Source organism: Muntiacus reevesi, chromosome 1 (assembly GCF_963930625.1).
Source record: "Muntiacus reevesi chromosome 1, mMunRee1.1, whole genome shotgun sequence".
NCBI lineage: Eukaryota > Metazoa > Chordata > Mammalia > Artiodactyla > Cervidae > Muntiacus > Muntiacus reevesi.
The window spans coordinates 192,529,243-192,546,432 of record NC_089249.1 but is presented as its reverse complement, the minus strand read 5'-3'; the positions used below and the strand labels follow the sequence as shown (position 1 = coordinate 192,546,432).

The following is a 17,190-nucleotide window of genomic DNA, read 5'->3' as shown; positions in this document are numbered from 1 at the left end:
GGAGCCTGGTGGGCTGCAGTCCATGGGGTCACAAAGAGTCGGACATGACTAAGTGACTAAGTACACAGCACAGCAAACTAATACACTGTACAAACCCCTTCACCACCAGCACAAGAATTCAAGTAAACATTTTATAGCACCCATGTTTGTGAAGGGGAGGATTTCTACTCAGGAAGAAAATGGGTCCTGCCATTGTAGACAAACTGCAGGATCCCAGTGGAAAAAGTGCTGGGTGAGAATTCATACAAACATATATGTGAACATGTCAAAAAAAAAAGTCAGGGTTTGTTGGGGGACATGAGGGTCTTGGTTTTAATCTTATGTCTCTCCTCACTGCTTGTCCTGTAAGAAATTATAGTGTAGCAATCTCAAAGAGACTTTGTGTTTCCTGGCTGACATCACTGAAGTGTGGTACTTGATATCAATATCTCCCATGAATCTTGAAGACGGATGATCTGTCCTCAGAAGGACCAGACAAACTGATTGAGGCAACGGGCTCCAGGTCAAGAAAGATAATCTCTGGAAGGAGGTTCAGGTGTCCTGCTTCCTTACTGAGCGAGGACTGTTGATTGAGGTGGTCACAGGTAGATGCTTGCAGTCTCTACATCCCTGGGGATCAATAACTAAAGCTCTTTATTAGACAATCTATTTTAGTGTCATGCTGACCTCTGGACCTTCCAGATCAAGATTCTAGAATGAATGAGTTCATGATGGCCAATGTCTGACCCTCTGAGGCAAGGTTGCTGCACACCATCTACTTCTTTCCACTTCTGTTTGGACAGCTTTGTTTCAATCAACATAGGTAGTTAATCCCTTTTCAGTTCATATCCAAATTTTCCAATTTTGGCACAATAATTTCATTGTATATTTCCTTTTTCTTAGTTTGTTGAGAAATAATTAACACATATAATTGTATAAACTTGAGGTATACAGCAGATAATTTGATTTACATATATTGTGAAATGATTATCACAACAGGTTCAGCTAACAGTCATAATCAAGAGATGCATTCATTTGAATCAGGTCTAATGAGATGGATGAAACTGGAGCCCATTATACAGAGTGAAGTAAGCCAGAAAGATAAAGACCATTATAGTATACTATCACATATATATGGAATTTAGAAAGATGGTAATGATAACCTTATATGCAAAACAGAAAAAGAGACACAGATGTACAGAACAGACTTTTGGACTCTGTGGGAGAAGGTGAGGGTGGGATGTTTTGGGAGAACAGCAATGAAACATGTATATTATCTAGGGTGAAACAGATCACCAACCCGGGTTGGATGCATGAGACAAGTGCTCGGGCCTGGTGCACTGGAAAGATCCAGAGGGATCAGGCGGAGAGGGAGGCGGGAGCGGGGATCAGGATGGGGAATACATGTAAATCCATGGCTGATTCATGTCAATGTATTACAAAAACCACCACAATATTGTAAAGTAATTAGCCTCCAAGTAATAAAGATAAATGGGAAAGAAAAGAAATAAAATCTATTTCATATGAAAAAAAGAGATACAATAAAAAGAAAAAAGAAAGAAAATACATTTTCTTACTTTCAAGATTTATTCCAACTACTTTCCTATATATCATACATCAATGTTAACTAGTGTCATCATGTTGTACATTGCACCCCTAGTGTTTATTTATCTTTTCTAAGGTGTAGATGATTTATGTTATATTAGTTTCAGTTGTACAATGTAGTCATCCAAAGTTTTTATAAATTAATCTGCATTTAAAGTTATTATGTATTTTATTGGGGTATCTCTTGTGTTGGTTTCTGCTGTACAATGAAGTGAATTATCAAATATTGGCTACATTTACAGTACAATATATCCTTGTAGCTCATTTATTTTATACATAGTAGTTTGTACCTTTTAATCCCTTGCCAATTTCTTGCCTCTCCTACCTTCTTCTTCTCACTAGTAACAACTGGGTGGTTCTCAATATCTGTGAGTCTGTTTAATTTTGTTACATCCATTCATGCATTTTATTTTTTAGATTCCACATGTAAGTGATAGCATGCTTTATTTGTCTTTCTTTCTGTGATTAATTTCACTAAACATAGTACCCACCCCCCCAAGCCCATTCATGCTGTAGCAAATGGCAAAATTTCATTCCTGTCTATGGCTGAGTAATATTGCATATACAGATACATACATGAAAGTGTGAAATTATTAGTCGCTCGGTTGTGTCTGACTCTTTGTGACCCTATGGACTGTATCTCACCATGCTCCTCTGTTCATGGGATTTCCCAGGCAAGAATACTGGAGTGGGTTGCTATTTCCTTCTTGAGGGGATCTTCTTGAGCCAGGGATTGAACCTGGGTCTCCTTTTTTGAAGGAGGTTTCTTAGATATATTATGTATATATAATTCACTTATATACATATAGTCAATTACCCATTGCATATTCTTGCCTCCTTTGTTGTATATCAATGATCCACATATGATCTATGCTACAGAATGTCCATGCACACACAAAAATGTATATTCTGCCACTTACAAATGGAATATTCTACATATATCTATTAACTATTATTTTGCCTCATTCTACAAACACAAGTCCAAGGTAGAGGGCACTACCACAGAAAAGAAGGTTTCCCACTGATGAGTTTTCTCAAGGCTCCCTTCATGTCCCTGTTTCTCAGGCTGTAGATAAAAGGGTTCATCATCTGAGAAACCACGATGTACATAACTGAAGCCACTGCAGTCTTCCTGGATGAGCCAGTCAGTATAGAACTTATATAAACTCCAAAACTTGTCCCATAGAATAAGGAAACAACTGACAAGTGAGATCCACAGGTGGAGAAAGCTTTCAGCTTTGCACCCGCTGATGGCATTCTCAAAACAGAGGAGACAATTCGAGTATAAGAGAAAACGATCCCAGAGAGAGGAACGACACCAAATATGCTACCCACCAAATATAACAAAAGGTCATTGATGTGGGTATCAGAACATGTTAGCTTGACAACCTGAGCAAGTTCACAGAAAAAGTGAGGGATTTCCAGGTCCTGGCAAAAAGACAGCCACAATGCTGTCAGACTGAGAAGTAGAGCATTCAGAATGCTTAGCAACAGTGAGAATATAATCAGCAGGCCACAGTTTTGCGGGTTCATGATAAGTGAGTATCTTAAGGGATGACAAATGGCCACATAGCGGTCATAAGCCATGACAGTAAGGAGAAAATTTTCCAGAAAGGAAAAAACCATGACGAAGCACATCTGGGTGAGGCAGCCTGAATATGTGATGCTCTGATTCTGTGTTTGGATATTGACCAGCATTTTGGGGATTGTGGTTGTGCTCATGCAGATGTCAGCAAAGGACAGGTTGGAGAGGAAGAAGTACATGGGGGTGTGGAGGTGGGGGTCACAGCTGACAGCCAGGATGATGAGCAGGTTTCCTAGGAGACTGATCAGGTACATGGACAGGAACAGGAAGAAGATGTGGAGCTGTAGTTCTGGATCATCTGTCAATCCCAGGAGATAAAAATTGGAAACATCTGTTTGATTTCTGGCTTCCATATTGTTGATGAATCTGAAGGAAAAATGGAGTGAAAATAAAATAAAATGACGGGTCCCCAGGTGAGCAGCAGCAGCCCTTGGGAACTGATTAGAACTGCAAACTCTTGGTATCACTGTAGCTTTACTGCTGATAAACTCTAGGGGCAAGGGCCAGAAACTCAAGTTTCAACAAACCCACCGGATGAATTTGATATATCATAAAGTTTGAAAAAATAGTGGTTAAATATTGAATATAAAGAAATAAAATTCTATGTATATTGTAAACTCAAGAGAACATTTAAGTATTTCCCTTTGCTAATTTTTTCCTCCATCATCACATTTCACACTTTGTTGGCTCTTATTTTTATTGATCACCAGCACTTTTTCACACCTTGTGCCAAGTTCTGAGACTGAAATAAAGAATAAAATGTGACCTTTCCTTCAGAAAGATTTCTTGCTTCAAACAAGCAGAAAAATGAGAATGCATTTATTTAATCTGTCTTGTGGAATGTGGTGCCCCAAACTTGACATACCTCAAAATAACTTGAGAGGCTTATCAGACTATAGATAAGTTATCAGATCTAAGTTACATATATCATATCTGAGTTATAATATATCTCTATTCATCTAGGGAACACTTAGGTAAGGTGAGGTTACATCAAGGTCATGAAATACACAGTGGATAGAAAATATTAAGTCTAAGCTCAGATCCTCTCACCACTGAGTTGACTCTGGATAGTACAGAATTAGCATTCCAAAACCAACACTCAGATTTTATAATTTTCCTTTAACAGTTTAATATTTTCATCTTGAAAATGCACCAGATCTTTTCTCCTGGCTACAACATAAGTTCATCTCTCCCCATGAAGTATTGCGTAGCAGGTCATGGCATCTATACAAGTATATGCTCTGCACCTGAGCAAAGACTAGAAATGACATATATCCTCACCCATAACAACCTTTTACTTGATCTTTTCATAAAACCAGCTCTTTATTTTTGGTAGTTTATAAAGGTCAAAAGTAAGATTCATTTACAATAGTAACAAAATGGAATACTTTTAGAAAAGATGTTGATTATGTTTGGGTTTGACATTTCATTATATCAATTTTCACTTTAAAAAAGAAAATATCATGTAAATTCCTTCATGATATGCAACTCATTCGCATTAGCAATTAATTCTAAGATAAGCTGGACAAATATCACATTCTGTGTTTCATCCTAGGGGAATTTCTTCCCCTATGATGATAGGTGAGATATCATTAAAACAAAATAGCTAGATGAGAGAGAATTAAATTCATAAGCTTCAAAAAATAGATTAAAATAGCAAAAATGTGGGCTTCCAAGTTGGCTCAGTGGTTAAGAATCTGTCTGCTAAAACAAGAGCTGTAGGAGACACGGGTTCTATCTCTGGATTGGGAAGATCCCTTGGAAGAGGAAATGGCAACACTCCAATATTCCTGCCTGGGAATTCCCATGGACAGAGGATCCTGGTGGGCTTCAGTGCATGGGGGTCACAAAGAGTCAGACACGACTGAAGAGCCTGAGCATGTCTGCAGAGCAACAAGTTTTGGTCCTTAGAAGACAGAAAACTACAAGATAAGATAGACATATGACACTTCAAAAATATTCAGGCACTGAGACTTCCCTAATGTAGGGGACTTGGGTTCCATCTCTGGTCTGGGAACTAAGATACATCATGCCATGCGGGAACTAAGCCTGTGCACTATAACTCCTGAGCCGACCTCCTCTAGAGCCTCCTGTTGCAACAAGCAAAGCTTGTGCGCCCGCAGGGAGAAGCCCACATGCCACAACTAGCAACAAAGAGTCCAGCACTGCAGCAAAGACTCAGTGCAGGCAAAATAAAAATTGTATAGCTGAGCACCAAAGATTTGATGCCTTCAAACTGTAGTGTTGGATAAGACTCTTGAGAGTCCCTTGGACAGCAGGGAGATCAAACCAGTGAGTCCTAAAGAAAATCAACTCTGAATATTCTTTGAAAGTTCTGATGCTGAAGCTGAAGCTCTAATACTTTGGCCATCTGATGTAGTCAACTGGCTGGAAAAGACCCTGATGCTGGGAAAGATTGAGGGCAAAAGGAGAAGAGGGTGGCAGAGGATGAGATGGTTAGACAGCATCACTGACTCAACGGGCATGAGTAAATTCCAGGAGATAGTGAAGGACAGGGAAGCCTGGACCCCATGCAGTCCATGAGGTCACAAAGAGTTGGATATGACTGGGTGAGTGAACAACAGCATATATATTCAGGCATCCTACAGGAATATAAAGCAATAGTCCTCTGCAGCTCGGGGAGACAGAAGTGGCTATGTCAGTCTTTATTAGCTGGTATATTATTTAGACTCAAACACTATGAACTTAATCCAGGACCAGCACTTTCTTTCAGAATTCAAAAATTATTCAACTGTGAAGAAATTTCAAAGTCCTTATTTGTTTAATGGGGGCTATTATAAAATATTATGGAATATTAAAATGATGAAAAATGAATAAAGAGACATCAGCATAGTACTCAGCATATGAGACCCTTGTACTCACCTAACCTATTTTAAAATGTTCTTCATGAACAAAGGCACCTGTCTCATTACACTCTTCAGAAGGAAGCAGTGATCATATTGAAAGAAGACAAGAGAAAGGGGGAATGAATATTCTTTCCATGGCAGCTGAAAAATTCAGGGAGGTGTTATGGGCTTAAACTCCAGTTAGAAATCATCATCACATAGAAAAAATATGAAGGAAACATTGATGATATCCATGTTCATTGGCCATGGATACATGATGAAATAGATAGAAATTAAAATGAAATAAATGATAAAATAAACCATTTACACAAATCAGTACCAATTATGAAAATGGTAAGATAAATCTTTTGAATGACAAGGTCTACAACATTAGAAAATGTAAAATATATATTGAACACTTACAAGTAATAATCCACAACAAATATAAACCTGGAGGATTATTCAAGCAAAGAAATACAGAAATAAGTACAAGCAGCATTTCCATCTTGTGAAAAGTATCAAATTCACACACATCACAGTCCTCATTCTAGGTGTTTTATTGCAATAAATAACACAGATGTATATGGAGTCCCCACAGCATGTGTTCACAAATCTTGATGCTTTTCCTTCCTCAAGAGAACCACTAAATGAATTACATATACATTATTCTTCAACAATTTTTATTAAAAGCAGGGTTATTGTTTCATGTACAATTGCATTGTACTGCATTTTGAAGTTTTATATAGTTGAAGTAAAGTAAAGTGAAGTCGCTCAGTTGTGTCTGACTCCTTGCATGGACTGTAGCCTAAGAAGATCCTCCATCCATGGAATTTTCCAGGCAAGAGTACTGGAGTGGGTTGCCATTTCCTTCTCCAGGGGATCTTCCCGACCCAGGGATTGAACCCGGCTCTCCCGCATTGTAGGCAGACGCTTTCCCATCTGAGCCATCAGGGAAGTCCATTTATATAGTTAGGACCACATAGTATATGTCATTTACAAATGGCATTCCTGTGTAAGTTATCTCCTCTTTATTGTTGTATTTTTAATCCCTCTTCATTAATTTTAATTACCAGAGAGTATTCCACTATATTGTTGTGTATGTGCCCAGTCATGCAGTAGTGGCCAACTCTTTGAAACCCCATGGACTGTAACCCATCAGGCTCCTGTGTCCATGGAATTTTTCAGGCCAGAATATTGGAGTGGGTTGCCATTTCCTCCTCCAGGGGATCTTCTTGACCCAAGGATCGAACCCACGTCTCTGTGTCTCCCACACTGGCAGGCAGATCTTTACCACCGAGCCACCTGGGAAACCTCACCATGCTGTTGTGCTTAGTTACTCCGTCGTGTCCGACTCTTTGCAGCCCCATGGACTGTAGCCCACCAGGCTGCTCTGTCCATGGGGATTCTCCAAGCAAGAATACTGGAGTGGGTCGCCATGCCCTCCTCCAGGGGATCTTCCCAACCAGGGATCAAACACAGGTCTCCCACGATGCAGGCAGATTTTAACACTATATTATTACATCATCCTTTACTTCTCTGCTTCCTAACTGATGGGTGTTATGGTTAATGCGCTTGTCTTACATATGTTTGTGAATACACGCACAATATAAAACAATGCAAGAGGGAACACTATCACATGCAAGATGATTTTGACTCTCAGGAGGAGGGAATAAGATCTGTGGGGGATACAAACTGGATGACTTTTGTATGTGTAATATTTTCTTACATTATATTTACAGATCTGAAGTTGGGAACAGAATGTCACCATTTTAAAGTTTCAAATGAGTTTAAGGATGGTTATATTTTTTTAAAGGTTTTATACTATCTTTGCTGTTCGTGTGCTAAATTCTTGTAAATTTTATAGATAGAGGTGTGCTAGGAGGACAGCCAGCTAAGGCTCCGCATGTCTCTACTTATCCCAGTGTCTTCACAGCCCAAGTACAGCAGTAAGGCAAACGAACTTCTGTGCAGTGGTATTTGAAGAACCAGAAAGGGAAATAAAGGAAAAACTGACCAAATCTCTTCCCCACAACCACCACGGTATTCAAGCAAACGTCAGAAATTATTCTTAGGCGTCAGGTTTGAGAAAGGGCATATTTCTGCTTAGGAGAATAAAGAGTGGATAAAGAGTTCTTCCATTTTTAGAGGAAATAGAAGACCAGCAGATTGAGAACTGGGTGAGCATTGGTACAAACTTATCAGCAAAAAGACAGGTTGTCTGGAATCTCATAGGACACTTCATTCTGATCATTACATGTTTGAAATCTCCTCATCGTGTCCTTTAGAAAAATTTTTAGTAAAACACTTTTTCCTGTTACAAAAAAAAAATCCCCAAATCATTAACTAAGGGACTTTACCTGACTGGCATCAGTGTGTAATGATGCTTGACATGACACTTGGATATTGGAGACAAAAGATCTGTCCTCAGAAAGGGCAGACACAGCATGTGAGACCATGGACTCCTGGTCAGGAAGGATCAGCTCTGAAAGGTGGTTCAGGTGTGCCTTTCCTAGGAAGGCAAGGGCTGTTTCATATCACAGGCCGGCGGCTAACCATAGCTATACCCCTGGGGATCAATAACCGATGTTCCTCATTAGACAAATATTTTTGGTGCCATTCTGTTCCCTGGGCTGTGCAAATCCTTAAAGACCACAGCAGTACAAGAGAGAATTTCATGATGAATAATCCTTAACCTTCCTAGACCAAGTGTATGCCTTGTATTCTCTCCACCCATTCATATACACCTGCATTTCACATATAAACATTCCTTTTCTAATTAATTCCAGGCTTCCTTCCTATTGTTTGTGGGGTGGGGAACAGAATTTTATTTTATTTATTTATTTTTTCATGGAAAGGCGTTATATTTTAAATATAGCAATATGTACATGTCAAACCCAAACTCCCAATATATTCCTTATTAATGTTACATACAAAGGCATCCCTATTTATTTTATAAAATCAGAAAGCCTGATTCCAATTTTAAGTGTGGAAACCTAATTTACATATTGGCCAAATAATATATTTATAAACATAGTTAAGATATCAGAGATCAAACTGCCAACATTCGGTGGATTATAGAGAAAGCAAAGGAATTTCAGAAAAAAACATCTACTCTGTTTCATCGACTACGATGCAGGAGACACCGGTTTGATCCCTGATCCAGGAAGATTTCACATGCTACGGAACAACAAAGCCCATGCAATACAACTGCTTAGCCTGTGATATACAGCTTGGAAGCCACAAGAATTGAGCCCAAGTGCTGCAGCTACTGAAGCCTGCGCGCCACAGAGCCTGTGCTCTGCCTCGACAGAAGCCACTGCAACGAGAAGCCTGGGCAACCAGAGAGTAGTCCCTGCTCACCGCAGAAAAGTGTGTCGGAGAAAACCGACACACATCATCGAAGACCCAGCACCGTCAAAAATAAATGAATATTTTTTTAATGTGCCCTTCTAAAAATATTCCTAAATGTTGATGTTGCTACTGTGATGGTCATCCACAAGGACCACTCTTCTAAAGTATTGACCATTATGGAGCATGGATAATTAACACATCCACTGGCTTGTACATACCCAGTACTCTTCCTGAGCAGATGGTGACCCAGATCATCATAGCTCTGCTGGGAGTTCAAATCCACGAGTGAATTAAGCCTCTTCCTTGTCAATGGATCCTTAAAAATCTGTTCTTCTAATTTTTATTTTCATTTCTATGTCCTACCATTTGAGTTCTTATCACAAAATCTGTGTTCTAAATTTTCTGATAAACAGTAAAATTACTAAAAACCATAATACTGAAATGGGCTTCCCTGGTAGTTCAGCTGGTAAAGAATCTGCCTGCAATGCAGGAGACTATGGTTCGATTCCTGGGTCGGGAAGATACACTGGTGAAGGGATAGGCTACCCACTCAGCATTCTTGGATTTCCCTTGTGGCTCAGCTGGTAAAGAATTCGCCTGCAGTGCAGGAGACCTGGGTTCGATCCCTGGATTCAATCCCTGGGTTGGGAAGATCCCCTGGAGAAGGGAAAGGCTACCCACTCCAGTGTTCTGGCCTGGAGAACTCCATGGACTATCCATGGGGTCACAAAGAATCAGACATGACTGAGCGACTTTCACTTCACTTTCACTTTCATAATACTGAAATAGTCATTATTATACTCTACCACCACCATTAATAACAGAGTTATGGCTACTGCTAGGCAGCTATCTCAGCATCTCCTTATGTTAGCTAATTTCATTCTTCCCACACACCTATAAGATGGGCACTTTTCTCATGCCCCACTTTACCATAATTTCACTTAGGTATAAGGTAAGTTTAAGCTGTACATACATGGATTCATGCTTTTGTAAGAGGTGGTGAAGGGATTTGAACTCAGGCTTCCAGACTTTAGAGTTGACCTCATGCCACCATGTAATATGACCCCAGAGTAGAAAAGGATTATGTGACTTGAAGAGTCAATCAGATTCCATCACTTACCTTTTGAAAACTTCCAATGGAATAAAGTCCCAAATAGTTTTTCTAATTTTCAAGATCTCATTTCTGACCACAAAGATGTTGAGTTATTGAGCTGAAAGCATCCAACAGGATTCACACTCAGGACCGGAGGTCAAGATTAGGATATGTTACCAGCAACTCCAAGCTCTTATGACTATGGTCATAATACATGTGAGATAAATCACGTGACTTTGTTAATGAGACTATCTTTCCCCCCCAATTACTTGAAGATAAAAATATTTTTCTCAAGATGTGATAAAGTAGCACGTTTTTTTTTTTTTCTTTTCAAAACATACCAATTGGAGAAGGAGCAACATGCATAGGGTTTCAGGAGGAAACTGAAGGAAAAAAGCAATAATTTGTTAGATTCTAATTTCTTTTTTTTCATTTATTTTTATTAGTTGGAGGCTAATCACTTTACAATATTGTAGTGGTTTTTGTAATACATTGACTTGAATTAGCCATGGATTTACATGTATTTCCCATCCCAATCCCCCCTCCCACCTCCCTCTCTACCCAATCCCTCTGGATCTTCCCAGTGCAGTAGTTGAGTTTTTTCTCATTTTAAGAAATTAGAATCTGTAATTGTCTTTATCTTTCTGGATTACTTCACTCTGTATAATGGGCTCCAGTTTCATCCAATGTTCATCGCAGCACTGTTTATAATAGTCAGGACATGGAAGCAACCTAGATGCCCATTAGCAGATGAATGGATAAGGAAGCTGTGGTACATATACACCATGGAATATTACTCAGCCATTAAAAAGAAGTCATTTGAATCAGTTCTAATGAGATGGATGAAACTGGAGCCCATTATACAGAGTGAAGTAAGCCAGAAACATAAAGAACATTACAGATTCTAATTTCTTAAAATAAGAAAAAACTCAATCTGCCAACACAAACATACAGAAAGACTGAGCTTTGTTTTTTTTCTTTTCCATTATTGCTTTTTTAAGGGATATTGAATATAGTTACCTATGCTACACAGTAGGGCCTTGTTTATTCATTCTATTTAATATATACACTAGTTTGCATCTGCTGATTCAAAACTCCCAATCCATCCCTTCCCACCCTCCATCACCAGGATTCAGATTTCATCTTGCCAGTCCTCTATTGACATCTTACCACCTTGCACTTTTAGAAGTCAGTTGTCCTGTTGTCAGAGGCCCATTTGATAAGAAACTAAGGGAGTCCTCTGGCCCACAAAAGACTCAATCTTACCAATAGCCATGTAAGTGAGCTGGCGTTCAGATACTCTTCCAGTCAAGACTTGACAAGACTGTATAGCCCAGGCCCACATTTTGAATGTAGACTCTGAGATGCCTAGAAGTATTTAAACAAAATAACAGATGAATGCATCACAATAAACAGTGCAGAATATAACAACATACACCAATTGAGCAGAAAACGTAGAGTTAAATTTTAAACTAATTGAATTGAAGCATTTTAAATTCCAATAGAATTAGAGCTAGAATTGGAACTGTCATTCAAAATAGCAAAAACCATAAATTTCCAAGGCATAAATTCCAAAACCCCAAAATAGGACTATTAAAAAAAAAAACGAAAAACAGTAACAAACTCTCAGAGATATAAATCTTAATTAAGGAAATAGAAATACTATCAGAATTTTGATATGTAAGACATGCATATGTGCAGTTGAAGTCGCTTCAATAGTGTTGGACTCTTTGCGACCCCGTGGACTGTAGCTTGCCAGGCTCCTCTGTCCATGGCATTCTCCAGGCAAGAACCCTGGAGTGTGTTGCTCTGCCCCCCTCCAGGGGATCTTCCTGACCCAGGATTGAACCCATGTTTCTGTGTCTCTTGCATTGGCAGGCAGGTTCTTTACCACTAGCACCACTTGGGAAGCCCATGGAAGGCATAAATCTCTCTAAATTATATGACTAATCAAAGATTTACAGATGAAAATCACAAATTGCTTTCTCTCACTGAATAAATAAGTGTGTAAATTTTATGATGAGATAAATAACTTGGAACTCAGAGGTGAAAAGTAGAGGTCAAACTCTTCTTGGGAGTAGGAAGGGTCTAGGTCCTTCCTTATACATTCACTTTTCTCCTTTTCTTTTTCCATGAAGTTAGCAAATCCTCAGAGATTGAGAGGCCATGGGCCAATTTGGCTAATTATCTTCTAGATGCATGGAGGTCTCCAGGCTGCATCACTGTAAATAATCAACCTGTGCCTCCCAGCCCTTCAGTTAGCCATCTCCAGTCCAATGGGTTCTATATCTGTGTGTCTCATTTTCCTGGAGATGTTGTCTGCACCAGGAAGCAGATACCTGAGACTGTTTTCCTACATGTTCTGAGGACAAACTCTCAACCCTTATCCAACACCAGGTAGGGGAGATGTGAGACAGAGAGACAGCACAGCCCAGTGAGTGCCAAGTGCAGTGGGAGACACTGAAGCAGGAGGGATTGGGGGAGCCTTGTTTTCTCATCATCAAAGTAGAGGACAGATGGGATAGCCAGTAGAAGGACACCAACATGGATAGATCAGCTCAGAAGCCTATGAAGTTGATGTTGTTGTTACTGGTGGGGATGCTAGAACTTTTATTTAAATGTATGTTTTCCTCCCATAATTATTCTGTCTTCCTTAGGCATCTTTTTTTTTTTTTATCTCGAGCAAATAATAATTTTCTCTGAAGTACCCTCTGGGCTTCCCCAGTGGCTCAGTGGTAAAGAATCTGCCTGCAAATCAGGAGCCTCAGGAGACGCAAGTTCGATCCCTGGGTCAGGGAGATGCCCTGGTGGAGGGCATGGCAACCCACTGCAGTATTCTTGCAAGCAGAAGTCCACGGACAGAGGGGCCTGGCGGGCTGCAGTTCGTGAGGTCTCAGAGCTGGACATGACTGAAGCGACTTAGCACAGCACAGTGTCCTTCAAGTGCCACAGATGATCGTGAGGGTGATAGTGATGAAAGTCGTGACAATAAACACAATATCACAAAGCCTTATGTAGGAATTCATGTGCCAGGCTCTGAACCAATGTTTTATGTGACTTGTTTTCTTTTACCTGCATTATTACCCCCCAAAAGAGAGCAACGTGCTTTATTATCATTTTAGGAGCACAGGAGCACAGTATTTTAATGTAATTTCAATCTTGCCCCGTGGTAGAGAGGAGGTAAAGTCTGATTTGAATACAGACAGTGAAATTCCATTTTGTTTATTATTCAGTTGCTAAGTCATGTTGAACTCTTTGAGACCCCACGGACTGTAGCCCATCAGGTTCCTTTGTCCATGGGGTTTTTCCTGCTAAGAATACAGGAGTGAGTTGCCATTTTCTTCTCCAGGGGATCGTCCCAACACAGGGATTGAACCCAGGTCTCTTGCATTGCAGGCAGATTCTTTACCACTGAGCCACCAATGAAACCCAAAACTCCATTTACAAGGCACCTAAGCAGATTTCTCTCCTGCCAACCCAAACTGCATTCAGGGTGCTGAATTTAAAAGAAATAACAAATTCTCTGTAAGAAAGAATTTATACCAATGGCTGACTCATGTTGAGGTTTGACAGAAAACAGTAAAATTCTGTAAAGCAATTATCTTCCAACAAAAAATTAATTAATTAAATGAAAAAAAAAAAAAAAGAATTGGCTTAAAAAGCTCTTAAACTGGCATGAGAAGCCCACTTAATGTTGAGAACTTATTTGGTCTTAAAATTTTTGATAGTTCATAAGAGGTTGGATCTGATAAGAAATCAACCCTTCACAAACCTTTAGGATTAAAGATATATCATAGTTAAGAAATGTTACCTAGCCACTACAAACAAACAAACAAACAAACAAACAGCAAACAGCAATCTCAATTTCAGAACTTTCCCTGAAACTGTTATAGCACTGATAGAAAAACACTCTGCAATAAGAAAAGCAGGTTCAGGGTCTTAATTACAGCTTATTAATTAATCATTGGTGCATAACATATGAGTGCTCTCTTCAGGTTCAGTGATAGTGTATAATTTTATGCTTCAAAATTTTGTAAAGCAATTATCATTCAATTAAAAATTTTAAAAAATGTATAGCCAGTAGGAATTTGCTGTGTGACTCAGCAAACTCAAACTGGGGCTCTGTGACAACCGAGAGGGGTAGGAGGTGGAAGTGAGGCTCAAGAGGGAGGGGACATGTGTATGCCCATGGCTCATACATGCTGATGTATTAGGCAGAAACCAACACAATATTATAATTATTCTTCGATTAAAAATAAATAAATTAAGGGAAAAAGAGATATTAAAAATGCATTTATACAAGTATGAAGTCCACTCAAAGCAAATATTTATATTTGAGTTATATGTGAAGAAACTTTGACTGCAACACACACATTTGAGTGAACACATATTTCCATGGACGATGGATGTCATAAAACCAAATAAATATGAAAAACCTCTAGAAGTTAATTAAAAAATAGAAATGCTATCTGATTATGAATATTTTTTTATTTGTACCCCAGAGAGTGGTTTTAGCTGTTTAGAATGATGTTACAAACCAAGAGATTTTCTTGTACTGCATTTGGATAAGATACAATATATTTGAATGCTTTTTAGTGTCCTTTAATTAGAATGACTTTTCTAAGAGAGAAAAAAACTTTTATTAAAGATTTTTCCTTCAAAACTAAGGGGACACATATTACATCATGTTCATGGATTTATTATGCCAAAAGGTCCTTACTTCTCTTGCATTCTTTGGCCCCATGCCTATAAAATAGGTAAGTAAAGAAGCAAATGATATTTGGGGCTTCATTAAAGATGTACTCACAACTGAGAAATATTGCTAAAGGTGCTAGGCCATGTGGTCATCAAGTGTGAATATTTTATTTGTTAATTGCCTAATTTCAAAGTACGGACACTTCTCTGGGAGCCTCTACTATTGTTTTCCTTATTCAACACTCTTCTTTTCATAAGGTGCCCCATCTACATGGAAAAAAAGAACTTAACAGGTGTCTCTGAATTCCTCCTCTTGGGCCTCTCAGATGATCCAGACCTGCAGCCCCACCTCTTTGTGCTCTTCCTGTCCATGTACCTGGTCACTGTGCTTGGGAACCTAATCATCGTCCTGGCTGTCATCTCTGATTCCCACCTCCACACCCCTATGTACTTCTTCCTCTCCAATCTGTCCTTGACTGATGTCAGTTTCAGCACCACCACCATCCCCAAGATGCTAGTGAACCTCCAGACACACAGCAAATCCATCACCTATGCAGGCTGCATAACTCAACTGACCTTTTTTTCTCTTTTTGCCTTTTTGGAGAGTCTCCTTCTGACAGTGATGGCCTATGACCGGTTGGTGGCCATTTGTCACCCTCTACACTACCTGGTCATCATGAACACCCGCCTCTGTGGCTTGTTGGTCCTGGTGTCATTCTCCATTGCCTTTTGACCTCCCTGCTGCACTACTTGATGGTGTCACAGCTTACTTTTTGTGCAAATGTGGAAATCCCTCATTTCTTTTGTGAACTTTCTCAACTCCTCAACCTTTCCTGTTCTGACATCTTCATCAATAACATATTAATCTATTTCATTAGTGCCATCTTGGGTGGAGTTCCACTCTCGGGGATCCTTTACTCCTATACTCGAATTATTTCCTCCATTCTAAGAGTATCATCTTCAGGTGGGAAGTACAAAGCCTTCTCCACCTGTGGTTCTCATCTGTCAGTTGTTTGCTTATTTTATGGAACTGGCCTTGGGGTATACCTCAGCTCAGCTGTCTCATCTTCCCACAGGAAGGGTGCAGTGGCCTCGGTGATGTATACTGTAGTCACTCCTATGCTGAACCCCTTTATCTACAGCCTAAGGAACAAGGACATAAAGAGTGCCCTCTGGAAGATTATTATCAGAAGAACCTAATTTCAATACCTGTGTCATATGTGCCTGCATATGTGTGTGTGTGTGTGTGTGTGTGTGTGTGTGTATGTGTGTTCCTAAGACTACTAAAGGCAGTAACAACAAATATGTGCAAGAAGTGATTCTGAATATTCAGTTTCACACCATATATGTACCTATCTGGCTCTCTGTTTATATACTTTTCCTATTAAAATAGCTCTAATGGAATTGGAACATTATTTAGTCACCCTAGTCATAACCATTCCAAGATTTTGCATACCACATCACTACACCTTTTCAATTTCCTTATGTATTACACAGAGCCCTTGGTCCCTGGCAGTCTTGTTTCTATAGTTACAAAATAAATTCAGCTCTTTGCTGTTGTTGTTCAGTATCTGAGTCATGTCCGACTCTTGCGACTCCATGAACTGTAGCATAGCAGGCTCCTCTGTACTCCACTATCTCCTGGAGTTTGCTCAAATTCATGTGCATTGATTTGGTGATTCTATCTAACCATATCATCCTCTGCCACCCACTTTTCCTGCCCTCAATCTTTCCCATCATAAGGGCATTTTCCAATGAGTCAGCTCTTTGCATCAGGTGGCTGAAGTATTGAAGTTGAAGCTTCAGCATCAGTTTTTCCAATGAATATTCAGAGTTGATTTCCTTTAGAATTGACTGGTTTAATCTCCTTGCAGTCCAAGGGATTCTCAAGAGTCTTCTCCAGCACCACAAATCAGAAGCATCAAGTCTTTGGTGCTCAGCCTTCATGGTCCAAATCTCACATCTGTACATAACTACTAGAAAAACGATTTTGACCTTTGTCAGCAAAGTGATGTCTCTGCTTTTTAGTAGGCTAT

The 17,190-nt window shown here is 39.5% G+C and overlaps 1 protein-coding gene and 1 pseudogene across 1 annotated transcript; one reads left to right on the top strand and one right to left on the bottom strand.

Annotated features, from left to right (window-relative positions):
- Nucleotides 1-2,580: 2,580 nt before the first annotated feature.
- Nucleotides 2,581-3,522, bottom strand: LOC136156283 (olfactory receptor 7G2-like). Its single transcript, XM_065918923.1, has one exon. The coding sequence runs from the start codon at nt 3,520-3,522 to the stop codon at nt 2,581-2,583; it is 942 nt and encodes a 313-aa protein (XP_065774995.1).
- An 11,903-nt stretch (nt 3,523-15,425) lies between these two features.
- On the top strand, nt 15,426-16,354 carry LOC136166310 (olfactory receptor 7E178-like; annotated as a pseudogene).
- Nucleotides 16,355-17,190: the final 836 nt, after the last annotated feature.